The sequence below is a fragment of the Acinonyx jubatus genome, chromosome E2, assembly GCF_027475565.1.
Source record: "Acinonyx jubatus isolate Ajub_Pintada_27869175 chromosome E2, VMU_Ajub_asm_v1.0, whole genome shotgun sequence".
In the NCBI taxonomy this organism is placed as follows: Eukaryota; Metazoa; Chordata; class Mammalia; order Carnivora; family Felidae; genus Acinonyx; species Acinonyx jubatus.
Genome location: NC_069396.1, coordinates 52493489 through 52517627, shown reverse-complemented (window position 1 = coordinate 52517627; position 24139 = coordinate 52493489). Strand labels below are relative to the sequence as shown.

General features: G+C 57.1%; 3 protein-coding genes and 1 non-coding gene across 4 annotated transcripts in view; 1 reads left to right on the top strand and 3 right to left on the bottom strand.

The window, feature by feature from the left end:
* The window catches only part of PPFIA3 (PTPRF interacting protein alpha 3), a 28686-nt gene extending 9292 nt beyond the window's left edge, over window positions 1-19394 (bottom strand). Inside the window, exons 1-24 of the mRNA XM_027038041.2 lie at window positions 19183-19394; window positions 14820-15074; window positions 14456-14557; window positions 13918-14082; window positions 13502-13576; window positions 13115-13189; window positions 12574-12795; window positions 11269-11415; window positions 11035-11169; window positions 10548-10631; window positions 10230-10361; window positions 9686-9748; window positions 9464-9543; window positions 9046-9190; window positions 8348-8535; window positions 6754-6976; window positions 5959-6122; window positions 5701-5828; window positions 4619-4712; window positions 4085-4166; window positions 3168-3368; window positions 1548-1610; window positions 1352-1378; window positions 124-299 (exon numbers count right to left, since the gene is read on the bottom strand). Of these exons, the coding sequence (XP_026893842.1) occupies window positions 124-299; window positions 1352-1378; window positions 1548-1610; window positions 3168-3368; window positions 4085-4166; window positions 4619-4712; window positions 5701-5828; window positions 5959-6122; window positions 6754-6976; window positions 8348-8535; window positions 9046-9190; window positions 9464-9543; window positions 9686-9748; window positions 10230-10361; window positions 10548-10631; window positions 11035-11169; window positions 11269-11415; window positions 12574-12795; window positions 13115-13189; window positions 13502-13576; window positions 13918-14082; window positions 14456-14557; window positions 14820-15059 (3011 nt within the window). The 5' untranslated portion in view covers window positions 15060-15074; window positions 19183-19394. The remainder of the gene's footprint in view (window positions 1-123; window positions 300-1351; window positions 1379-1547; window positions 1611-3167; window positions 3369-4084; window positions 4167-4618; window positions 4713-5700; window positions 5829-5958; window positions 6123-6753; window positions 6977-8347; window positions 8536-9045; window positions 9191-9463; window positions 9544-9685; window positions 9749-10229; window positions 10362-10547; window positions 10632-11034; window positions 11170-11268; window positions 11416-12573; window positions 12796-13114; window positions 13190-13501; window positions 13577-13917; window positions 14083-14455; window positions 14558-14819; window positions 15075-19182) is intronic.
* Window positions 4270-4373, bottom strand: LOC113593472 (U6 spliceosomal RNA). The gene has a single exon (XR_003413650.1). It is a non-coding gene; the product is annotated as a U6 spliceosomal RNA (small nuclear RNA).
* Window positions 18679-20476, top strand: CE2H19orf73 (chromosome E2 C19orf73 homolog). Its single transcript, XM_027036983.2, is given in 4 exon segments — window positions 18679-18900; window positions 19848-19970; window positions 19972-20127; window positions 20129-20476. Coding segments are annotated over 4 exon segments (699 nt in total). The 3' UTR covers window positions 20327-20476.
* On the bottom strand, window positions 20421-23885 carry LIN7B (lin-7 homolog B, crumbs cell polarity complex component). Its single transcript, XM_027038054.2, has 6 exons — window positions 23743-23885; window positions 23213-23331; window positions 22856-22927; window positions 22027-22236; window positions 20868-21031; window positions 20421-20530 (listed from the first exon to the last, which is right to left on the bottom strand). Exons 1-6 carry the CDS (start codon window positions 23777-23779, stop codon window positions 20509-20511), a joined length of 624 nt encoding a protein of 207 aa, XP_026893855.1. The 5' UTR covers window positions 23780-23885; the 3' UTR covers window positions 20421-20508.
* Between the last annotated feature and the right edge of the window lie 254 nt (window positions 23886-24139).

Here is a 24139-nt window from a genome sequence, read left to right as displayed (position 1 = left end):
TGAGAACCCAGGCTAAAGGGCCAAGGATAGTCCAAGGAACGTCCCTTCACCAGTCCCATTGGCCAAAGACTCTGGGAGTGAGGCTCCCCCCTGGGCTGTCCCCATTGGCCGGGCAGCCCCCACCTGTGGAAGCTGTCCACCATCTTGAGTTGACCCCGGAGCTCCTTCTTGTTAAGATGATCCAACATGCGGGCATCCACCAGCGACTCCATGAAGTAGCTTCGGTATTGGGGCAGGCCCAGGCTGGGCAGCCAGTCGTTGCCCACCCACTCGTGGTTCATGTCACCATATGCCAGGATCTGGGGCCATGGGCAGGTGGGGGAGGAGTCAGGCCCTCTGACTCCTTCCCATGTGTGTATGAAAGGGTGCACCCCAGCCCCCGACCCAAGGTTGTTCTTTTTCCACCCCACATGAGGACAATGGTCATTCTCTGCTCAGGACAATGGACCAATCCAGTTGTCTCTTACTCCTTCGGAATGACAGAATAGACCCTTGCCTACTCAAGAGTAGGGGCCGTGGACCCGCAGCATCACCATCACCTGTGCACTTTCTGGAACTGGAGAATCTCAGACCCCACCCCAAGGCTACTGAATCAGAATCTGCATTCTCACAAGATCCTCGGGCACCTGAACAGCACGGTGTGCGAAGCACTAGGCTAGCACTGTCCCAGCTTAGAACAATGGATTAGTCCAACATCACTACTCCCCCCAAGTCAGGACCACGGATTCTTCCCACAACAAACAATAATGGATCTATCCATCACTCTGGCACTGTCCAAAAATATTAATGCTATATCTGGCCCAGGACAATATTCTGAATCAGCCCAAAGTCCTGCACTCCCTGTAGCATAAGGAAACAATCAATACCTCCCCCTGACTGGAGGCAAAGACCCCAGTCTAACCTAGGTCAGGGGAGTTCAAGCCTTCCCCTTCTTGAGAACCAAGTGTAGCTCCTCCTCCTCCTCCCCAACTTGAGGCCTGACCTGCCGCCTCCCCAAAATGCTTTCCCTTTTGCCCCAGTACACGGACCGGTCCCACTCCCTCCCAGCCATAGAGAACACGGACTGCTCGATGTCTCCCTCTAGTTACAGCAGTGGAACAGCCCTGGACCCCCGCAACTCACGATAATGGAATGGCCCATGCCCCACGCTAACAATGGAAAAGTCCAGACTCTTACACCGACCCCCAACAAGCCACAAGTAGACGGTCCAAAGCCCAGCTCAGTGCAGCGCCCCCCCGCGGTGGTGATGGAACGCTGCGGCCAGGGTGGGGGTGGGGCTTGGGAAAAGAGGGGTGTGCATGCAGCGTGCACAGCCTGTTCATGCGTCCACGTCCCGCCCCACGCCCCCTACCTGCTCCCAGCTGATCTCCTTGGTCTCCTGACCCGTTAGTGGGAAGAGGGGAGAGAAGGGGTGGGTTAAGGGGCAGGCGGACGGCGGAGGGAGGGAGGGACGAACAGACAGACGAAGGGACAGAGATTCGCCCCCCCCCACCCCTCCCCAGGGACAGTTAGTGCCACCCCCAAGGTCGCCGGCAGGGGGCACTCACAGGCTTGGTCGTTGCCGTAAGGGACTCCATCTCCTCGTGTGTCATCCACACGTTTCCTGTGGACTGAGGGACAAGGGGTGTTACGGAGGTTGAGAGAGGGCTCGTGGATAGGGGAGGGGAACGGGGTAGTATTCCTAGAGGCCCAGGCCAGATCCATTTATATACATGCTGCTTTCTGCCTCAGAAAGGACAGTCATTGCTCTGGGTCAGGCAGCGGAGGAGAAAACAATTGATCATTTATTGAGCACCTACTGTGTACCAGGCAAAAGAACATGGGCTTTGGGGGCGCCTGGGTGGCTCAGTCCCTTAAGCGCCTGACTTTGTTGCAGGTCACGATCTCGCGGGTTTTGAGTTCGAGCCCCGCATCGGGCTCTCTGCTGCCAGCACAGAGCCTGCTTCGGATCTCTGTCCACCTGCCTCTCTCTCTGCCGCTTACCCGCTTGTGCTGTCTCTCTGTCTCTCTCAAAAACAATAAATAAACATGAAGAAGAAGAAGAAGAAGAAGAAGAAGCAGAAGCAGGAGAAGAGGAAGAAGAAAGGCTCCGGGGTCCGACAAATTTAGGTAAATTGCTGGTATTTTGCTGTGTGGTCCTGGGCACAGCGTCACCTCTCTGACCTCACACAGATGGGTTCACAATGAGGTGGCAGATACAGCAATGGGACAAAAGTTTGGAGCGGGGGGGGGGGGTGATATGGGGATGCGTAGTCACATTTATTGGCCACCTGCACCCAGCAACCCCACGGGTTAGGAATTCATACACTGATTCAAAAACATTTATGTAGCTCCTCACGAGTGCACAGTTGGTAGGGTCTGGGATGCACGAGGGGAAATTTGAAAATAGACTGAATAGATGACTTTGATGATAATGGTAACGTCCTTGGATATGAGGGCACGGTGGCTACGTAGGCGAATGTTCTTATTGTTAGCAGGTGCCCTGCAGAAGTCATTTTTCAAGCTAACCAGTAATGACGTCCGCAAATTACATTCAAGGGCTTTAGATAAACACGCGCGCGTGCGCACACACACACAGCAAGCAGGGCAAGGAGTTAACAATTGCTGAATTAGTTTCTTCACGGATCAAAGGATAAATATTAGAAGGCAATAAACACTAGGGAGGAAAATTAGGTGTTAATGTGTTGGGGTGATGGGGCGGGTGACCAGTTCGGTTGCTGGGTTAGGAAGGCCTCTTGGAAGTGGTGACATTTGAGGTGAGGCCTCAAGGATAAGAAGGAGAAACAGGACGGGGTGGAGGGTGGGGGGCGCGGGGGGTGGTGCTCCAGGAAAAGGAGCAGCATGTGCTAAGCCGGGGGGGGGGGGGGGGGGGGAGGGGGGTGCTCATCAAGGGGTTTATAAGGAACCACATGAATTCGGCTTTTTCTCCAGGATGGGGTCCACTGTGTATAAGACAGACTGAGGTGTGGGGGTACAGGGAAGGCAGGGAGACCTGAGGAGGAACACCTCCCCCACCCTCCACCCCACCCCACCCCTCGACCCCAGGGATCAAGGGGAGAGAGTCTGAGAGACCAGGCTGGAGTTAGCGAGCCCAGTATTGGCTAGTCTGAGGACAAGAGGCGGGGCCCTGAGGCGGCAAGGGCTGGGATTGGCCTCCGAACACTCACCGTGCGGGAGGAGGCAGGCGCTGAGGGCGAGGTGAGGGAGACCATTTCCTGGATGGCGAGGCGCAGCTTGAGCCGGTGCAGGGGGTTGCTGATGCCAATCTCCCGCTGGATCTCCGTGTCCGACAGGTTGGCCATGATGGCACCGCTCTTGACGTTGGCCCGGCAGGCGGCCACATACCATGCAGGCATGCCTACCCACAGCTGGGCCGGAGGAGGGGTGGGGCGGGGAGGGAATGAAGAGACAGCGCATGGAGACAGAGACAATATGGGAGGAGAAACGGGAGACACAGGAGAGAAACAGAAAGAAAAGGAGAGGGGGGAGACAGAGAGGTGGGAAAGTTAGTGGTGAGAAGCAACAGAGACGGGGCAAGGCAAGCAGACAAGAGGGCGTCAGGGGGAGACACAGCAGGGGGAAAAAGGGGGAGAGTCAGAGGGTAACCCCCAGAGTCACAGGGGAAAGAGGGACGGGGAGAGACAGAGATGAGGAGAGACATACAGAGATGAGACAGAGATGGGGAGAGAAAGAAGCCAATGACATTGGGAGGGAGACATGGGAAGAAATGTGGGGAATGACAAAAACACAGATGGAGAGCGAGACAGAAGAGAAGACACAGAGAATCCCATGCAGTCAGAGACATGGGGAGACACAGAGAGAGAAAGAGAGAGACCACAGGAGCGTAGGGCCGAGGTGGGCATGGCCAAAGGGGCAGGGGATGGGGGGAGAAGAAGGAGGAAGCTGTTTAGATCAACAGCGAGGCTGACCTCTCCCGGGGCCTCATCCCCCTCTGGCCTCCGTCCCCCCCCGCCCTTCGGGCTACGAGAAGGATGCGGGGTGGCGCTGGGCAGCACTCAATGGCAGGGCTGTCACAGTCACAGGAGTTGGGGATCAAGATCAGGGCATTTCTGGGCCCCAGTACCTCCAGCCAGGAGACCACGGTGGGCCCATCCCAAGCGGCGAAGGGCAGGCCCTGGCGGCAGGCCTCTTCCAGAAGTTCGTGCCTGGGGGACAGAGGCTTAGGGCAGGAGCTCTCAGGAGTAGAGACCCCCAGCCCTCCAGGATGGGCTCCTTTACCACAAATCCCCCCCCCCAGCCCTTTTTTGTTATTTAATGGAACGCTTCGTGAATTTGCTTGTCATCCTTGCACAGGGGCCAAGCTATCTTCTCTGCATCGTTCCAGTGTTAGTATATGCGTTGCCAAAGTGAGCATCCAAAGCACTTTTTATGAAAGTAGAAAATTTGGAAGGAGGTTTTAAGAAAAAAAAAAAAAAAGTGAATCTCTGTAAGTGGTCTCCCCCAGTCCAATCAAGAAAGAAGAGGAAAAAAAATGATAAAAACTTGGGGGTTCCCAAGTTCTCAGGCAAGCAAATCCCCTTCCAGCATTTTCTTCTCGCATATGACCACCAGCCCTCCCCTCCCCCCTCCCCCCCCCCCCCCCCACGTATGCACTCACTTCCTCTTGTTCCTTCGGTCCTTGTCTCCTGGGCCTGTCAGCTTGGCTAGCCCCAGAGGATCCGTGGCCAGTGTCTCGTCTGAGGGTGTTCCTGCTGGAGGCAGGGAGGGGCCAGAGTTTGGAGAGTCTCAAGTGGGAAGGAGATTCTTTGATGTTGGGGGATGCTGAGAAGGATGCCAGGGAAGCAGAGGTCCCGAGGGAGTCGTAAATGAGGCCACAGAGAGGGAATGACAGAGCCAAGCAGGAACCAATTGCACCTCCCAGGCGGTGAATTGGGGACATCCCCAAAATAGGGATGTCTTCCCGGGGCTGGCCTTGGTAAGGTGGTAAATGTTTAACAACTAGCTCTCCAGGGAGGGAGCGGGTATTCCCCGATTTGTAGTAGTTGTCGGTTTCCATGGCGGAAAGAATCCCACAAATTTCAAGCTACCAAGGTAATGTCAAGCAAGTTGGCTTTCACAAGCCAGTACGAGCAGGCTTCAGCACACCATGTGCCTTGCCTTTAAGCGGTCCTCTCTCCTTCTCTACTAAAGAATAGGCTGGGGTGCATGGGTGACCCAGTCAACTGAGTGCCCAACTCTTGATTTCAGCGTGGGTCATGATCTTGACGGTTCATGAGTTCGAGCCCCACATCAGACTCTGCACTGATGGTGTGGGACCTGCTTGGGATTCTCTCCCTCCCTCTCTCTGCCCCTCTCCCTGCTCCTGCACGCTTTCTCTCAAAAGAAATAACCATTTTTAAAAAGAGGTAAATGAAATAAATTTGTTTAGCCTTCTCCCCACCAAGTCACACAGGCAGGGCTCAGAGTACCTTCTCCTTGTCCTTCCTCCTTCTTGCTACCTCTGCTAAGTCTGACCCCTTTCACATCCTAGACTCACATGAATGTCAAGTGAATTTGTGAAAAAGAAGATGGAAGGGAGGAACAAAGGAAGGTAGGAAAGAGGGGAGGGAGGGAGGAAGGAAGGAAAGAAGGAAGGAAGGAAGGAAGGAAGGAAGGAATAAAGAAAGGAAGAAAGGGAGAAAGGGCAAAAGGGAGAAAGGGAGAGAGAAAGGAAAACAGGGTTGGCATCAGAGTACTCACCCAGAGAAGAGCTGTCCCGGCCTGGTGGTCCCATTCGTCCCTTCTCCTTCTTGCCAAAGAGACGGCCTATGGATGACTTGATGCTCTTCTTCTTGGGGGCTTTGTGCAGGGAATCTGGGGTGCCTTCACTGGGTGAGCAGGACAGAGTAAGGGCCGACTCCATCTAGGATGTCTCCTCTTCTCCCAAGTCCTTGTCCATCCCCCTGATACATCCTCCCAAGCAAGCCCCTCCCCATCCCATCCTTTGTCCCTGCTGACCTTCCCCGTGAAGGCCCCCCATCTTCCAGGGATCCTGCTTGCAGTGCCAAGGCCTGCGTCATTCTCTCAAGACGGGCAGAGCGGGGAGTGGGAGGTGGGGTGTCTCCTGGGATGGCTGGTCCCTCCCCTCGTGGAGCACCAGCTTCCTCCTTGGGGACATGATTCTAGGGACAGAAAAGCAGAGATCCTGAAATGAATTGGAGGGGTCATGTTGGGGGCTCTTCATTAGTTGGGATGTCTACTAGGGAGTGTCTGGAATGGCCTTGGTTCTGGGTACCATTTCTGAAGGTAGCCTGGATCAAGTAGGGGTGAGTTGCAGAAATATAACAGCAATGAGTCCCACTGGAGCTTGACCAGTGTTCATGTATCCTAGCTTCTGGTGTCAGAAGTGGGATCTGCTCAGACTCAAGGAAAGCTAATAAGTTACTCATTCTGGAAGCTGGGAAACTGGGTTTAAGGCAGTAAAATAAGCCTAATATACCTTATTCCTCCCCAAAGGTCAATTCTGATGATCTAATGGTAGTTCTCAAATGTATGTTTAGTCACAAAAAAAAACCTTGTAGAAACTTAATGCATAAAACAGGTAAAAGCAGGCCAGATTTGACTAAAGTTCAAGTTAAGGTTCATAAACTCAGTAGCTCAGGCTTTATGCCCTTTAAGCTGGAACTTTTAGGAAGAGCTAAGGTTACTTTTGAAAATCACTGGTGTGAGGGGCTATTGTTGCTGTTTGTTGGGGAGCCCTGTATCTGACTTCCCCTGGCCACCCCACCAAATGAAGGATTTCAGAACACTCACAGCTTTGTCGGTGCCCTCGCGGGCAGGGCTAGGAGGTGCCAGACGGGGTGTTGAGTGGCCAGAGCTGGGAGGGGAGGGGCTGGCAAGGGTAGAGGTAGTGAGGGAGGGGGGCAGTGAGCAGCTACTGCGGTAGCGGCCCAGTGAGTCCAGGCCAGAGCCAGACACCCGGCTCTCCAGCTCCTCAGCCCTTTGTTCTGTTGTCTCCTTCTCCTCTTGGATGAGCCTGAGGAGGGAATGGGGGGAGAGTGCATGAGAGGACAGAGGCAGGCAATGGGGGACAGAGTCTGGGGATCCCAAAGGACCAGGAAGGCTTGATGGGGCACAAAGAATTTCTGGGGAAAGCACAATGAGGTCAGAGGGTCTTGGGGTATTCATCATGGCCTCATGGGTTCAATGGGAGTCAAGGGATCATCATAGTTCCAGAGATCATGGAGGAATGGGGGACAACAGGATGATTAGGGTCTGCATCAAGGCTACCAGGATGATAAGCTCATGGTTCTGTAAAATCGTAAAGATTACAGAGCGGGAGGTCAAATTCCAAGGAGGAGAGAAAAAGAGCAAGATCATAATAAGATCAGAATAAGATCAAAGACTCTGAGGTCCACCTAGGATGTGGAAGTTCACGGAGTCATTTGGTATGTGAATCAATGCCTCAACTCAGAATGAATGACTTTGGATGGAAAGTGGTGGTCATGTTGATATATCTGCTGAGACCCGCGAAGAGTTGTTGTTAGAAAATTGCCAAGGGGCGCCTGGGTGGCTCAGTCGGTTAAGCGGCCGACTCCGGCTCAGGTCATGATCTCGCGGTCTGTGAGTTCAAGCCCCGCGTCGGGCTCTGTGCTGACAGCTCAGAGCCTGGAGCCTGTTTCAGATTCTGTGTCTCCCTCTTGCTGACCCTCCCCTGTTCATGCTCTGTCTCTCTCTGTCTCAAAAATAAATAAAAAATTAAAAAAAAAAAAAACGTTAAAAAAATTAAAAAAAAAATGCCAAATAGGGCAATTTCTGGGAAATGAGGGTAGACTTTATGGCAGTGGAGGATTTATAATAAATTGAGGATTCTTGTTATATTAGGTAAAAATTCTTGGTATCTTGAGTTGAGGTTCTTGAAGTATTAGGATGAGATTCTTGGTGTTTTAGATTGGAGACCTTGTGTTGTGTTGAGATTCTTGGGATACTGGGGGACTCTGGGCATTAGTTGTGTGAAGCCATGACCTCCATGGTGTATCAGAGGACTCTTGGTGTAGTGGCTTAAGAACTTTGGCGTTTTAGGATGCAGTCTTTGGTGTATTGGGCAATTGTGAATACTGGATGGGGAATAGGTAGAAAGATGATAGATGGATACACAGATAGATAGATGGATAGATAAAACAATAGACAGATAGATAGATAGATAGATAGATAAGAAGCACATAACATAGGAGACTTCTGGGTGTTTCCTGGGGTATCCTCGTTACTGGAGGGAGCGTTGGGCTGGGGGAGTTCCTTGAAGATAGTAGGACAGGAGATACGCTCAGACCTTCAGATCAGTCTCCAGAGCCAGAGGGGCTATGGGGTCAGTTCAGGCAGGGCAGAGAAAAACTGGGCCAGTGCTCACTTGATCTCCTTGTTAATGGCTTCCAGCTGCTCTTGAAGCATGATGGCCAGCGTCTGCACGTCGGCCTGTCCGCTGGGGGAAAGTAGCTCAGCTCCAAACATCCCCTCAGCCTCCTCTTCGTCTGAGCCATCCAGCTCCCCAGGGAACGGGGGTGGCATGGACCCCGCAGGGGCAGACCGCTCCCACTCCTGTCTCTGTGTGGGGACAGAAGGATGCCAGGTGGGTGGTGGCCAAAGTAGGTGCTGGGTCTTCCCTCCCCTGTACTGATCTTGTCCACCCTCCATGACCCTGCCCATGTCCCCTGAAAATGACTGGCCACACCATGTGATCCCACCCGACTTTGTCTCTTGACAGGTCCCTTGCCTCAACCAACCATGACTCTATCCCGTCTCCTGATTCCACCATTTCCCTCGACCCAGCCCCCTTCCTTTCTTCACCTACACCCCCACTGTAGGATTCTATACCCTGCCCATCCCCCAGACCCCACCCCTCTCCCCACCTCATCATTCCTGTAAAGTTCTCACCAGGTAGCAGGATATCCACGTGAACAGATGTTCGGGCAAGTGGGGATGATGGAGTTGTGGGAGAAAAAAAAAGACAGCATGGGTCCAGGAGACCCTGTTTCTCAGCCCAGCCCCCTTCCAGAGCCATTGGACGCCACCCCCTGCTCAGTCCAGGCCCCAGAAGTGGCTGCTGACCTTGGAGGACTCATCCTTGACCCCTGACCAGCGGCCCCTCTTGCCTGCCCGGCCACTGCCGGCCCCATAGGGGTCCAGGTGGGCACCAGAAGGTAATGTGGGTGCCTGGGAGTAACGAAGTTCCAGGGCACTACCGGGGAGAGACCTGTGGGCACGGAGACGGCAGTCAGAGACCAAGGGGTCAGGAAAAGGGAAGAGAGGTCAGGAGTCATGGGAAACGGCCTGGGGTCAGGGGACGGGGAGAGGGATCTGAAGTCAGAGGTCAGGAAAGGTCAGAAGTCATGAAGCCAGGCGTCAAAAATAACAGGAGTCAGCGGAAGCTTCGGGAGGACAGGGAGTGGGGGGTGGGGAAGACCCGGCCATCAGAAAGGTTGCGCTTGGCCAAGGGGGCTCCTGTGGGCAGAAGGACTGTTGTCACCTGGAGTAGGAGGATGGTGGCCTGCCCCGCAGCTGGTCGATCTCCATCTGCATCCGCTCCATCTCTGCCAAGAGCTGCTCCTGGTGGGAGAAAGTTGGAAGCACCGCGTCAGAATCTGCCCCATCCCCCGAGAAACAGCCTTCCCCTCCCAGCAATGCCCGCTCCGTGTCCCTGGTCCCAGGCATCCCCCCCACCCCCGGGGTCTTCCAGGCCCCTCCTTACCTTGTTGAGCAGCAATTCGTCCTGAAGCTTCTTCATGTTGGCGATCTCCTCACTCAGTGAATTCTGTGGAGGACACGGGTGCAGTGAGGGGTGGAGCCTGAAACAGGCATGTCCTGGGGGCTGTAAGTGTCCAGGGACTGGCCGAAGGCAACCTCAGGGGAATGAGGTGGGCATGACTAGTGAGCTGGAGGGCATGGGGGTTGTGGGGCCAAAGATGCATTTGGGGAGGGGAATCCCTGGGAGCCCCAGAATTTGGCATCCTGCATCATGAAGATTCAAAGTTTGAGGGTGCCAAGGATCAGAGGCTTGGGGAAAAGCCAAGAACTCAGGCTCTGGGTGCCCCAGAATTCAGCCCTCGGGGTGTTTAGACCAGGTGAAAGAATGGTACCAGCCAGACCAGAGAAGTCTGTTGGATTCGAACTCGCAATGCCCAGGTTTGGGATCTCAACTAACATTACGGGGAAAGGTCTGGGGCCCCGGGATTCGGGCAAGAGGCGGTCCAGGATTCCAGGTTACTGGAGTCCTGGGTCGGGTCGGGGCACACCTTCTCCTCCAGCGCCCCCATGCGCTCCTTGAGGTGCAGCTGTAACCGTTCATTGGACTCGCTCAGCAATTTGTCCACTGTCTCTGACAGCCGCTTGTTGTGGTCATCGTTCATCTTCTCCCGCTGCCGGGCCTGCCCAAAAGTCGCCGGAAGGGGGTGATCAAGCCCACCCGGCCCAGAGCACCGCCCCTGCTCTCAGCTCCCGCCCCCGACTCTGCCCCCTCACCTCAGCTCCTCCCCCTGCCCCCTCCCGCCCGCCCCCCCCCCCCCCCCCCGCCGCTTCAAAGCCCCACCCTCTCCCGTCTTCCGCCGGCTCACCCGTTGCAGCTCCTGGTTCTTTTCCTCCAACTGGGCCTCCAGCTGCCGAAGCCGCTCCTCGAAATTCCCATGACGTTCCTCGGCCTAGTGGACGGAACCCCAAGGCATCTGACTTTGCTCCGCGAGGACTCGGTTGGGCTCAAGGTCCCGCCTCCCCCAAGGCTGGATGCCAGGCCCCGCCCCCCGCGCTCCAGGCTCCTCCTTCGAAGGGCTACAGACTCCGCACGAGGGTTCAGGCCCCGTCTTTTCCTCAGGATCTGTTCTGTGTCTTTTGCGTTCAGAGCCATCCTTTCAGTACAGACTAGAAAACACCCCCCACCAAACCTCCAGGCCCTGCCTGCATTCCAAGCTCCCTCACTTTCCTGGACCCCGGGCGCTGCCCCTTTCCCCAGAATCCCAGAAGCAAGTCTCCTACCCTACTAGACGGAAGACCCCGTCTCATCCCCAGACGCCACACCCCACACTCCCGCCCCTGGCCTCTCCTCACTTTGTTGAGCGCAGCCACACGCTGGGCCAGCTGGGCCTCTATCTCAGGCAAGGTCTCGGCCTTTTGCAGCGTCTGCTGAAGCTTCTGCTTGGCGTCGTCCAGCCACTCGGCTAGCTGACGGCTCTTCTCTTCACTCTGGGGGAGGACAGGGATGGGGGACGGGGAGAGCGGGAGGAGCTAGGTCACACGGGCCACGGCCTCGCCCCCACAGCACCTCCCTGGCCACGCCCTCACCTGCCGGTACAGCGACTCCTTGCTGGCCAGCTCGTTCTCCAGCTTGTCATTGGCGTCGTGCAGCGACGTGGCCTCACGCTGGGCACTCAGGTAGCGTTTCTCCAGCGTCGTGATCCGCTCCTCCATATCCTCCCGCTGCGCAAGCGCCTGCGGAGGGGGCAAAAGTTCACGTGGACCACAGCTCCCAGAAAGCCCCGGGGGGGTGGGGGGGAGTGTAGGCTTAGAACCCCGGATCAGACACCCCAGGGCATCCTGGGAAATGAAGTCTCCCGTATCGGGGCGTCAGAATGATGGAACCACACCTGCCAAGAACTCCCAGGAATAGCCGACGTTAAGACCCCAACCGACCACCGGAGGGTTGAAATGGTGGTACCACGCTTTCCATGAGCTTCTAGGGCAGTACTGTCTGAGACCCTCCCCCTATGGATGACCTAAGGTCCATGGAAGGGAAGTCTTCACTCTTCTTGGCCCACTTCCCTCAAAAATCCAGGCCTTAGGGCGCCTGGCTGGTTCGGTCAGTAGAGCATGCAACCCTCCATCTGGTGGTCATGAGTTCAAGCCCCACACTGGGGTCAGAGCCTACTTAAAAAATAATAAACTACTTAAAAAAAATCCAGGCCTTAGGTTTTCAGCAACTTCTAGCACAGCCGAGGCTTAGGACCACAGAGCAAGTGCCCTAGGGTCTCATAAAAAACAAAAGTCCCTTCCATGTAGGAGGCAGCATCTCCCAAGAGCCCCAGGGTCACACATGCTTAGAAAACCCAAGACGGTGCCCCAGGGTCTCATGGGAGATGAACTTCCGTCTGGGAGCCCGTGAGGCGGGACCACACTTTCCAACAGGTCCCAGTGCCACCGAGGTTCAAAATCGGAGGTGAAAGTCCCAATGATGAAGAAAAAGGCTCACTCTCGTTTCTCATCAGATGACTTCCAGAATCCATACCCTACACTTCCCAGCAGTCCCAGGGGCATAGGACTTAGGCTCAAGGGGCCTCAGCCAGGATGGGGTGAAATGCAGACAAAGGAATTCAACTTAGAAGCACAGAGAATTTTCCAACGATAACCTAACTACGACCAGTCATTGAGCGCCTACCATGTATGTGTCATGTTCCAACCCTCTGGCAAGGGTCATAAATCTCATCGTACAGGTGAGGAAACTGAGGCTCAGAGAGGAGGAGAGTCCACACAGCTTGTGGACTGAATCCAGGCTGCACCATTCCTGAGCTCTGTGACTTTGGGCGAAGGGGGACGGGGAGGGTTAGGGGGAGGGAGGGACAGAGGGCAGCCCAGCAGGGGCTCCGGCCTCACCTCCTTGAGGTCGCGCTGGAGCTTGGCGTTAGCTTCCTCGGCCTTACCCAGCTCGCGGTGGGCGGTGCCCAGCTCCTCCTCCAGCTGGCTCATCTGGCGGCACAACACCGCCAGGCGCTCCCGCAGCTGGCACACCTCCGCACGCTGCCTCTCCAGGGCCTCCTCCAGCTCCGCTGTGCGCCGGTTCGAATCCCCGCCAGGACCAAGGCCGTTGGCAAGGGGCTGGAGTAGGGACAGTGAGAGAAAAAGGGACAGAACCCAGAGTGGGGGACACAGAGATAGAGAGAGGATATAAGGAGAAAGTTGACGGAGGGCAGGGGAATCAAAGACCAGTAAAGGTCCTGGAGGTCACAGAAGTTAGCTAGATGACTTGAATCAGAGGTCAAAGGCCAGAAAGGCTCTTAGGACTTCAGATGTCATAGAGACATTGAGGATCGCATCAAACATTAAATGGACCATCACAAAGTCAGGGGGCTGAGTGGAGGTCACGGGGATGGGGATCCTTGAAAAGCAAGGGGAGCGAGGTACTTGCATCTCTCACCTGCCCATCCCCCTCCTTGCCGGGCTCCTCCAGCCCCGACCGGCGCCTAGACAGCTGCTCTCGAAGGCTCAGGGTCTGGGAACGGGAAAGGGAGATCAGGATAAAGGGAGTCCTAGAGCCCCCAATTCTACTTCTCACTGGCTCTGGTCCTGCTGAGGCCATCCCAACTCCCAGTCTATCCTTGTGTCTCTCCTTGGCCGCCCAGCATGGAGTCCACCCTTACTCATCCCCCTAGCCTCCTTGTGGCCCTGTCCTCTACAGTCTTAACTTTCCCCGTCCAACTATTTCCTCCGCAGTCAGTTCTTGCCCTTAGCCCCGAACCCACCCAATCAACTTCGCCCCATTGGTAACCCCTTAGTCCCTCCTCCTTCTTGGCCACGCCCCCACCTCCTGATTGCTTAGCTCCAACTCCTCCTCCAGCACCGCCACCCGCTCCAGCGCCATCCGCAGCCGCTCCCGGACCTGGGGATGGGAACAGGACAGAGTGAGGTGGAGATCAGACCCAATCTAGGGCAGGCAGAAAACCCCTGGCACGGCCTGATGGGGCAACACGAGCATTACTCTATCTATGGTGTGTGTGCAGCTCCAGCCAGTTACCAAGGCAGCCCCACCCACTGGTAGCCCCCCCCCAAATTAATTTTTCTGTTATCAGTCAAGTCCCAATCTGAAGTGGCATGTCCCAATCAATCTCAGGCAACATTCCTCCCATTTAGGACATCCCCAATCAATCACAGCCAGAATCTGTCCTATCCAGGGAAGCCCCAGCCAACCACAGCCTTTCGTTCTGCATCCTATTTTCATACCTTCTCATCCAGGGCCTTGTGATGCTCGAAGAGGGATTTTAGAGCCTTGAGCACCTCCACCTCGGAAGAGACCCCACCCGGGGACTGGGCCTGGCGCTTTACCACGGTCATGCGCAGTGACCTCTCGTGCCTGGACACCAGGCATTCCAGGTGTTCAAGGAGAAGCTACAGGGTTAGGTCACCGGGCCAAGGAAAAGAGGCAAGGGAAGAGAGGCAGAGTCAGGACAAGGGTGGTTCAGACAGGTGGGACGGACACACGGAGGAAGGGGTGGAGCCAAGCATAGGGGTAAAGGAGAGAGGTCGGGAAAAGAGAGAAGGATATGAAAGGTCGGGGCATGGTCAAGGAAGGAGTAGTGCAGGAAGAGAGAGCCATTACGGAGATAGGGGAGAAAATATGAAGCAAGGAGGGGACCAGAGGAGACAGCCAGGCAGTGGTAGTAGGGAGGCAAGATGGGTAAAGAAAAGATGGGTCAGGCTGCAAACCCCCGTGGCCCCGCCCGCCCCGCTTAGGCCCCGCCCCCACACCCCTCCCCCTCACCCGCGTGTTGTTCCGCTCCGCCTTCAGCTCTGCAATCTCTTCCTCCCGCTCCAGCAGCTGCTCCCGACATAAGTTCAGCTCTTTCGTCAGAGCCGCAAACTCCTGTCCAGATGTGGGCAGGAACCGGACAATTAGATCAATCCTTTCCCCATGTCCCTCATTACATAGGACTGGAAGTTTGAAGGCCCCGCCCCTCCCTGCTAAATCCCCGCCCCTTTCCGCGGCTCAGGCCCCGCCCATCACCGGCAAGGTCTCCCCCCCTCCTTTCTAGGCGCCAAGTCCCGCCCCTTCCGGACCGCCCCCTCCGCGCCTTCAGTGGTCGAGGTCCCGCCTCCCGCAAGCCCCGCCCCGGTGCCGCCCAGACCTGGGGCAGAGCGATGCTGAGCTGGCGCTGCAGCGAGTCCTTCTCGTGGCCCAGCTCGCGCAGCCGCAACTGTGCCGTAGCCAGCCCGTCCTGCGCCTCGCGCAGGGTCTCCAGCAGGCGCTCGCGCTCCGTGAGCATCGTGACCATAAGGCGCTCCAACTCGCCGCCCGCCTCGTCCGGGCCCAGCGCCGAGCCCCGCCGGCCATCCTCGCTGATGGTGGGCATCACCTCGCACATCATGGCGGCGGTGCTGGCCTGCGGGAGTGGGGAGGGGGCAGGGAACAGAGACCGGCCTCGTCGAGAAACTGAGGCACGGCCATTCGGATACTACATGGTGGAAACTGAGGCGGGGCAACCCAGGCTTTGTACTGAAGAAACTGAGGTCCATCCATTCTGATCATGGCACAGGATAAACTGAAACCCATTGCTCTCACGAAATCAGGCCCAGCTACCTAGGTGAGAGCATCTGGGGAAACCGAGGCCAGACGCCATCAGGCACTGGCAGCAAATCTAGGACCAGTCTAGTCAGAGAAACCAAAGCCAGGTGACCCATTGCCTGAGTCAATATGGGAAAATCAGTCTCTCCCTGTTCTGACCCTGCTGGGGGCCGGCATTAACCCACTGCATGAGTGAGAAACCGGAAGCTCAAACGAGAACCATGCATTCAGGAGGCCAAGGAACTGGGGTCACAGAATTAGGTCAGTGGCACCGTATAAGGTCACAGGGATGTGACCTATACAGCCCAAATCCTGCCCTCAATTTTCCAGATATCTGGATCCCAGCTCCAGAAGAATCTAAAAACCACTCCATTTGCTAGCCATCTCCCACAGCCTAGGAGTCCAAGATCCAGCTCCCTCCTACCTCAGGTCACAGGAGGCTAGGTCCCCAATTCCCTTCTTTCCCCTAAACCCAGGAGTCTGAGCCTCCAGCCGCTTCTTCCCCAATCCTGGGGGTCAGACAGGGACACAAGAATCTGAGCTTTCAGTCTCCAACCTCAGACCCAGAAATCCCAGCCTTCAGACCCCTCTTCCCCCAGAACCTAGGAGTCCAGGCCCCCAGGTCTCAGGAATCTGGGTGCATGAGCTGTGGGCGGAGATAAAGGGAGGTCTCCTGAGCCGCTCCCTCCACACACATCAGGTCAGACGGGTCCAGCTGGCCCGGTGGAAAGCAGAAGTGACTTTCGCTCTGTTCCCTCCTTTCCTTCTGTCCCTTCAGGCAGCAGCATAACCGGTTCTGAGAGTGGATAGTTCCCAGCCCCACCCAATGTGCAGACTATGTCCAAAACCTGGAACTGGGGTCTTGGACTCCAGTGAGAAGAGGAGGGGCTGGAGGGCCCTGGAACCTGGGAGAGGAGGCAGACAGTCGCCTTGGTCTTTGAAGAGGTACACCTGGGAATCTAGACACCGGCATGCCAGCACTCAGAGGCCAAACTCATGACAATGTTTATAAGGAGACCGGTCAAGACCAACATCGTGTCTAAAACCCAGAACCTACTCAGGAGATACAAACAGGATGTTTTAGAGAAGCCGCTCCAGAACTTCAAATGCACTGAGAAGGAAATGAGATTTAGCAAGGCTGGATGTAGAATCTAGAAAGCCACTGGCGTGAATACAGCACAGAGGGCAGAAAATGTACAGTAAAATCCTCACATAGGGCTAAGGAGAGGGAGGGGCACATTCTAGAACCCAGACCTAGAATCTTGAACCAGCCAAAAGCAATCCAATATGTTAAAGAGTATCTGGGTCACCCAAGAACCCTGAACACAAAGGGGTGCAGAATGCTATCTAAGAACATACCTAATGCAATGCATAACGAACCCAGTCAGGAGAAATAATCTAGAAAGTGACACCTATCAGGGATGCAGGTACAACAAAGAACAAATCAGGAGCCACACTCTTAGCTTTATCATGTGTCTACATGATAGACACAAGGGAGAAGATATGCTTCAGAATTGAGCGCAGGCCCTGGAGGTGGGAAAAAACCCTAGAAAGTAGCAAGGAGTCTGCCTGGAACTTAGAAGTGCCTGGGGGAAGATGCAGAAGCATGCTGGGAATTGGGAATTTACTGGCATAAGGACTGAGCTGGCAAAGGAAGGGGGGAGAGATGTTCTGGAAATGAGGACATTTCTAGCTGAAGACTCCAAAAAGAGGAGATGAGCCTAGAGCCTGCTAAGAATGCTAAAGTAGCAGATGGAGGAGGAAGCCCACGATCCGCCAGGAGATAAGTTCTACACAAAGGTCACATTAGGGAAAAGATGGACAGAAAAGGTGGGAATGGATGGGCCTAGAACCCAGTACCTGCAAAAGGGGGAAGACGTACAACATTTCAGTGGGGATCCTTTAGATTTAAGACCGCAGAATTGGACTGGAACCTAAAACAGGAAAGTGCCTTTTAACATTGATAGCCCAATTTGGAAAAAAGCTAGAGCCCATATCTGGAACACACATGTTCTAGAATGTAGAATGTCCCCGGGGAGAGAAAGGAATCTAGAACAGTGCCAAGGATGTGGCTGAGCCTAGAACACACCTAAAATAAAATTTTCACAGAGAATAGGCAAGTTCTGGTTTCGAAAGATTTGGAACACGTGTGAGGAGAAGGTGGGATCAGCATTTAGCTTGGGGGCACTACCAAGATATTTGAATTCCTTAGGGAAACACATGCCTAGAATTGATCGCCTAATCTAGAATTTAGAATATACCTTGGGTGAAAACGGAACAGAGATATTGACTGAGAGTGTTCTCAGATTTAGAATGAATCTAGAGCATTGCAAGAGCACAGTTAAACCGGAAATATGGAAGATAGCGGGTAGGTTCTAGATCATCTGATGAACCTAGGTCACAGAACACATCTAGAGGAAGGGGTGTATGTTTGGCTCATCAGCCTGAGAAGGTGTACTCGGAGGATGAGACATCATAACATAGGAACATCTTGATGGGGTGTTGGAAACATCTCAGGAAGCTGGGTCTCAGGGAAGAGAGTAGAGAGCCCCCAGCACCTGAGATGATATGGAGATGAGGCAGGGGTTTGTTAAGGCCAAGGGAGATGTCAGGTAGATGGGGTTTGTGAGGCTGTGGGAACCTGGGTTCCTAAGAGTTAGAGCTAAGGGTCTAGATACTTGGTGGAGGCCTGGACTCCTGGAGATAAAAGACAGGGGATGGAAGCTCGGAGCCCAAGTCCTTGCTGGGAAGGAGGGCTGTGGCAGGTGGCTTCGGTGAGCAGTACAGAAGCTGGGGTCTGAACCCCTGGGTCCCTGAAGGGGATACAGAACCTGGGACAAAGCATCTAGGTCTCCAAGGGGGGAAGGTGGGCAGAAGGCAGAGAATTGCATTAAGAATTGCATTCCAAGCCCCTGAAAGGGAGAGAGTCATGGTGCCTGAATCCCTAATCAGGCAGCCTCTGGGGTGCCAGGAATCTGGGTATAATTGCCTGAGGGGCACAGGGGCTGCTGAACTGGGTTTCTAAAGGGGGCAAGAGCTGGGAAACTGGATTCCCAGGTCCTGAGGGGCTGGGGGCTACCAGCTAGAGCCTTTAGGCAGACGGAGTGTACACTGACAGGGTTCCCAGAGTCAGATGGGAGCTGAATCCCTGGGTGCCAAGGTCCCTGAGGTGGACTAGGCAGGAACATTCAGAAGCCCTGACTCCTCGAGAAGCAGCTGGGGTCCCAGAAACCTGGGGTACTGAGGACGCGGCTGAGAGGCTGGCCAGAGGAGCCCTGAGGCCCAGGCGCCCGGGTCAGAGAGGGCCCGGGTATCTCCGGGTCAAAGGCGCGGCTGGGGGGATCCCGGCGCCGCAGGCGCCCCCTCCCCGGCGGCAGCAACAGCAGGAGGTGGGGGAGGTGAGGCTGCCGAGTGAGCTGACCATGGACAGCTCCAGAGCGGGCCTGTGTCCAGGGCGGCCGCCGAGCCGGCCTGGACTGAGGGACCGGGCTGGCTGTTCAAGCCGGAGGGCTGGAGATGGGCAGACCCCGTGCACGAATAGGGGACTATGCAGACGCGACGGGGGGCAGCTGGCCCTAGCTGGGAGATCTGACACAGCCACAGCAGGTGTCTGGAGCTCCCGGGACTGGGCCGAGGAAGAGAATGTAGGTCCAGAGGAGGCTCCCGGGGCTGAGCTGAGAAATCCAGGCTCCTGGGCCCTGGACGAGGCGCAAGGCGGCAGTACGCCTGGAATTCTAGGGTTCGGTTGGGGACTCTGAGAACCGGGAGGGGCACGCCTGAGTGTCTGGGGTTGGGCTGTGGAATCTGGGCTCCAGGGCCCCCGGGTATAAAGAAGGGAGTCCAGGATCTCGGCAAGGCGAGGGAGGCTCGGCGAGGGGTCCCCGGGGTGGGCGCTGCCAAGCGGGCTGGGCCGGGCTCTCACCTACCTGGTCCGCGGCGGCTGCGGGCGGAGCTGGGCTGCAGGAGGGACGTGGGGTGGGGTGGGGGGACCGGGCGGGGCCCCTGGCGGCGGCCGGGGCCCGGATCTGTGGCTCCGGAGCCCTGTCTCCGCCGCTCGCGCGGGCTCCGCGTCTCTGGCTCCGGCTTGGGCGCTGGGGACCCCCCTCCCCCTCACAGTCTCACAGACCTCTACCCCCTAAAATAGCCCCCTGCCCCTATCACCGTTCAGCCTCCCCCCCGCGAGGCCGAAGCCGCCAGATCCAGGGGTGCCCACCAGCGCCCCCAAAATCCCACCTCCCCCCCAAAAAAATTCCTCCTCCCTCCCCCCCACAGCTCCCGTGCGGTCGTGGCCCCTTTAACAGGAGACTGACAGACGGCCCTGAATGGCCAATGGAAGGCGTCGTCGGAGCCGGCCGGTGGCTAAACCCCGCCTCCGCACGGACTGGGAGGGGTCGCGCGGGCGGAGAGCGGAAGGCGGGGCTCAAGGAGCGCCGGCCAATAAGCTCGCGGCGTGCGGCGGCTGGGGCGGGGGGCGGAGCCCGGCAGGGGGATGATGTCACCTGGAGCTAGTGGCGCGCGGCGTGGAATGCGAGTCGCGACCCCGGATCCCGGAGGTGGCGCGCGCTAGCCCTAGTGCCCCACTGGACAGCAGGGCTGGACCGGCGGTGAGGTGGGACTAAAGGTTGGATTTTAAGGCGGGGGCGGCTCCCGGAGACACGCGCACAGGTTGGAAGGTGGGATGAATGGCCGGTCGGCGAGTGCACCTTACTCTGCACCCCCTGCGCCCACCTTGGGAACTGCACGCGGCACCCTCACCCCCCACGCTGATGATAGTACGGCCTGCAGGCCTCCCCTGGCGAACGAAGCTAATGGTTCGTTCCACCCCGCCCACACAGAGGCTGCCCACCGGCTCCGCAGCTTCTCGGGACTCCTCCGTCAGACCAACTACAGAAGGGGTTTGGCCTTCGCCCTCAGTCTCTCTTAAGGGCAGGGGACGTTGTCTTCGGCTCTGACCCCGCACTCGGACCCAGACCAGGTCCCAGCCTCCGCCTTGGACTTAAGCCTAGGAAGCCGGCCAACCACCGCCTTCAGACCTTGGGGGAAAGTTCTGCCTCTGCTCTCAGGCTCTGAAAAGCAGTCTCTGGACTTCAGCTTCTCACCACCCACCCCCAACATCTCAAGACACTCTAGCCCCAGGATGCAGGACAGATACACAGACACTCAATGAGGGTCAAAGATCTTTAAATAAGGAGCCAGTGACAATAAATACTGTACAGGGGAGGGGGTGAGGGTGAGGGTCCAGATCTGTGGTTTCAGCCTCGAGACTCCAAGGACCTGCAAAGAGGGGGAAGAGAGGGGAGTCAAGCTCAGGGAAGGGGACCTGGGGAGGCATGGGAGAGAGCCGGGCCTGGGCCCAGGGCAGTGGACTGAGGGATTCTGGAGAGTCGGCTGCAGACCTTGGGATGAAAGTGAGCCTAGGAGACCCCCCAAAGGATTTAGCCAGGATAGCTTGTGAGAGCCTGGGTCAGGGGTCAAGGGTCAGAACCCCAGAGAGAGGAGCCGGGGCTGGGGGTGGTGGCCATCAAGGTCCCAGAAGTCACTGGTCTGGTCTGGGACTCTGGGGATAAAGGAGGCGGTGGAGGCCGCAGGGGTGTGGTGGCAAAGGGCTCACGAGTAGCTCTGGTGCTGCTGGCGCCGGCGAGCAGAGCGCATCTTCTCGAAGCGGGCCTCCATCTCCTCCAGCACGCGAGGCGTGTAACGCACCACCAGCTTCACCGAGCCCTGGGCTGCCTTCAGCAGCTCCACTGCCTTCTCGTGCTGCTCACCCTCAACACTCTGCAGGGCGGTGTACAGACACCTGGGCCTGGGGCCTCCCACCCACACCCAGCCCCGACCCTACTGTGGGTGAGCCTGGTACCAGCCCGGGCTGCCAGGGCCTTGTGTCCTTCTGGGAGAAGCACATTCACTCTTGGCTCAGCGTCCTCCTCCCCCCAAACCTGCCAAGTTCCTCATGTCAGGGACAAGCCCTCAAAGCCCTCAGTCACCAAGCCGGACCTCCAAGTCCACCTTTATCCCCTCCCTCCCCAAAGCCTGCTGTTCCCCGGCCCCATCCCTCCTGCTCTGACTCCCTACTTTGTCCCTGCCACCCTGGCCCCAGTTCAGGCCTCATCTTCTCCCCAGGGACTTTCACCTAGCCTCCTCCCTAGAACTTCTGGCCTCCAGTCTCTACCTTCAGTCCATCCCCTACAGAGTTCCAAAGGGGTCCTTCGACCCCTCCAAGCTGAGCCTATCCCTCCGCTGTTCACAGCCTTCCCAAGGCTCCCCAGAACCCTTGAGATGAAGTCCCAGCTTCCCAGGTTGACACTTGGGCCCTGCATGGCCGGCCTCAAGCCCTTTCTGTTCAGCTCAGAGGAGTGTAGAGTCACAGCCCCGACCTACAACATCCTCAGCTAGTAATACTCTTCTCTACCCTATTTGCCTGGAGAACTCCTCTGCATCCTTCAAAACCCAACTCAAATGTTCCTTCCTCTGCAAAAAACTTCCCTCACCTATGCTGGTCTGGTGTCCCATTTGGGCTCTCATAATGCTTTGTGCTTCCTCATTATTATCTCCCTGGATCAAGATTATTTCAGTCAGAGTCTATCTCTCTCACCAAAAAGGAGTCCTTGAATACGGGAGCTGAGGCAAACCTCTTTCAGTGTCTCTAGTGGTGCCCAGCACAGGGCTGGACAAAGAGGCAGTACTCAAGCGGTGCATGTTGAATGAATGTCAAAAGCAGGGACTGTGCTAACCTTGAACAGACCGGGAGCCCAGCCTCAGTCCCCACTCACCACGCCATTCACGGACAGCAGCTGGTCGCCGCGCTTGAGGCCTCCGTGGCGGTCAGCCACGCCTCCAGGGATGACACGGGAGATATAGATGGGGGAGTTCTGCTCCTTGCCCCCCATGATGTTGAAGCCCAGGCCCTCATCTGTCTTGGGCAGCTCCACTACCCTGGGATGTGCATGGCCCTCACTGGCTGTGAAGGCAGCCACCGTGGCCTAGGAGAGAAAAAGTGTGGGGAGGTGAGGGCCCCTCCCTGGTGGGTGTACGGACGAGGGGGGAGGATCTGGGCCAGGGAGAGCAATTTAGGCCAGATCACTTTCCCCACTCACGGGGCACCTGCCGCCGTTCAACACAAGCTCACACTGTTATGAGTCCCTTTTAGTTCCCTCTCAATGCTTCAGACATCAAAGAGAATGTCTCCATTTTGGTATGAGTGCCTCTTAAATACTCACCACTTGCCAATCTCGATTTTTAACAGAGAAAAACAAGGCCTGGAAGGAACTGAGAGCCTCCAGGGGGCGGCAAGAAATAGCATACAACTATAGTTTACTAAGATTTCAGTGTTTAATGCTATTTCGTTGTATAGGTGTTAAAGGGTATCCTCTTGTCAGGTATGCGGTACTAGCTTCCACTGGCGGTTGCTACAGATGCCTTTATATGACATTTAAGTAAAACGTGAGATTATTGAAAAGATCAGTAAATGACAATAACGCTGGTACATAGATTCGACAAAAATCATGAAGGAGGAAACGGGCACAGTTGATTTTAGGAAGATACTAAACCAGACCATGCAGTTCAGCGGATAGCGTGGGTGATGGGGTGGGGGACACCAACCTTGGCCGTGGCGTGGGCCCGGATTTCAGCACTGCCGGTGATGTCCAGCGTGTCATAGAGCTGCTCATACACCTGGTGAGGACGCAGCAGCATCAGCGAGCCACCAGCCCCCTCCTCCCTTCAACGCCGGAGTCCAGGCCCGCAGACCCTCCCACCCAAGGATCCGCCCCGCCCCCGCGACCTGGAGCCCGAGGAAACTACAACTCCCGAAGAAACCCGGAGCTGAAGCGCTGGCACCCCAAGGCGGGCCGCCCCCCCCCCCCCCCCGGCGCTGCTGGGAGGCGTAGTCCCTGAGCTCGGGGCGACGATCAGGACGGGCGGCCGCCCGCCTGTGTCCCGGCGCCGCGCTGCTCTCACCTCCCGGATGGCAGAACAGAAGCGGCTCTGCAAGACTCGCTGGAGGGCCTGCAGCTTCTGCGGGGGCAGCTCCCCGCTGCGCTGGAGCCTCTCGAGGAGCTCCACCGCCCGGGACACGTCTGCGGGGCGGGGGCGGGGCGCATAGACACAGAGTCAGAGACACGGAGAAGCTCGGTGAGATGCGGCCAGAAACCAGTAAGGGCGAACGCAGACAGATCCCGGGAAAGACAGCCGAGTCTCAGTCGGACACCCGCAGAGTTGCCGGTGGCAAGGGAGACTGCGGCCAGCCAGGCGCCCTGCGCCCCAGAATCCCCATACGCACGCAGGCAGGGCTGTGCGGTGGGCGCCCCTCCTGGGCCCGCTAGCCCACGGACCCTCCCACACCCACGAACGGCCGACTCGCGGCGCCCCGCCCCGCCCACCCCCGCTCGATTTGCCCGCCCACCCGCCGGGGCCTGGCCGGGAGGGGCGGGGACCGGGGTCCCGGACGCGGGCCGCGGCCGGTGGGCAGGGCCCCCTGGCGCGCTTACCCCGCTCCAGCCCCAGCGGCTCCACCAGAGCAGCCATGTCGGCGCCGCCGCCGCCAGCTGCCCGCCTGCCCGGTCTCCGGCGAGGAGGGCGGGGCCGCGCGAGGCCACGCCCCGGGCGGCGGGCGCCCCCCTGCGGGGGCGCGGCCCGACGTGCGCTCGGCTCCCGGCGTCGCGGCCGCCCCACCTGCCGCCCCGCCTGTCTGGCTGCCCTACCCGCGGCTGCCGAAGGTCTGTCCGGTTTGCGACCCCTCGTCTTGCAGCTTCTGTTTACACTCCTTCCGTTTCGGTCTGCCCTGCCCGCCACATCTGTCTCTCCCCTTTCTCTTTTTTCCACGTTTGTAGGACAAACGTTATGTTAACCATCCGCACACTCCGGTGAGCAGGACAGACCCACAGC

Bases quoted from the DNA above. Each gene is read 5' to 3' on its own strand.
- LIN7B (XM_027038054.2), bottom strand. From the start codon at position 23,779: ATGGCTGCTCTGGTGGAGCCGCTGGGGCTGGAGCGGG. The intron at 22,928-23,212 runs GTGAGAGCAGCG...CGTCCTCACCAG, and splicing joins TCTGTTCTGCCATCCGGGAG to GTGTATGAGCAGCTCTATGA. The intron at 20,531-20,867 runs GTGAGCCCTTTG...CCCTCTTTGCAG, and splicing joins CAGCAGCACCAGAGCTACTC to GTCCTTGGAGTCTCGAGGCT.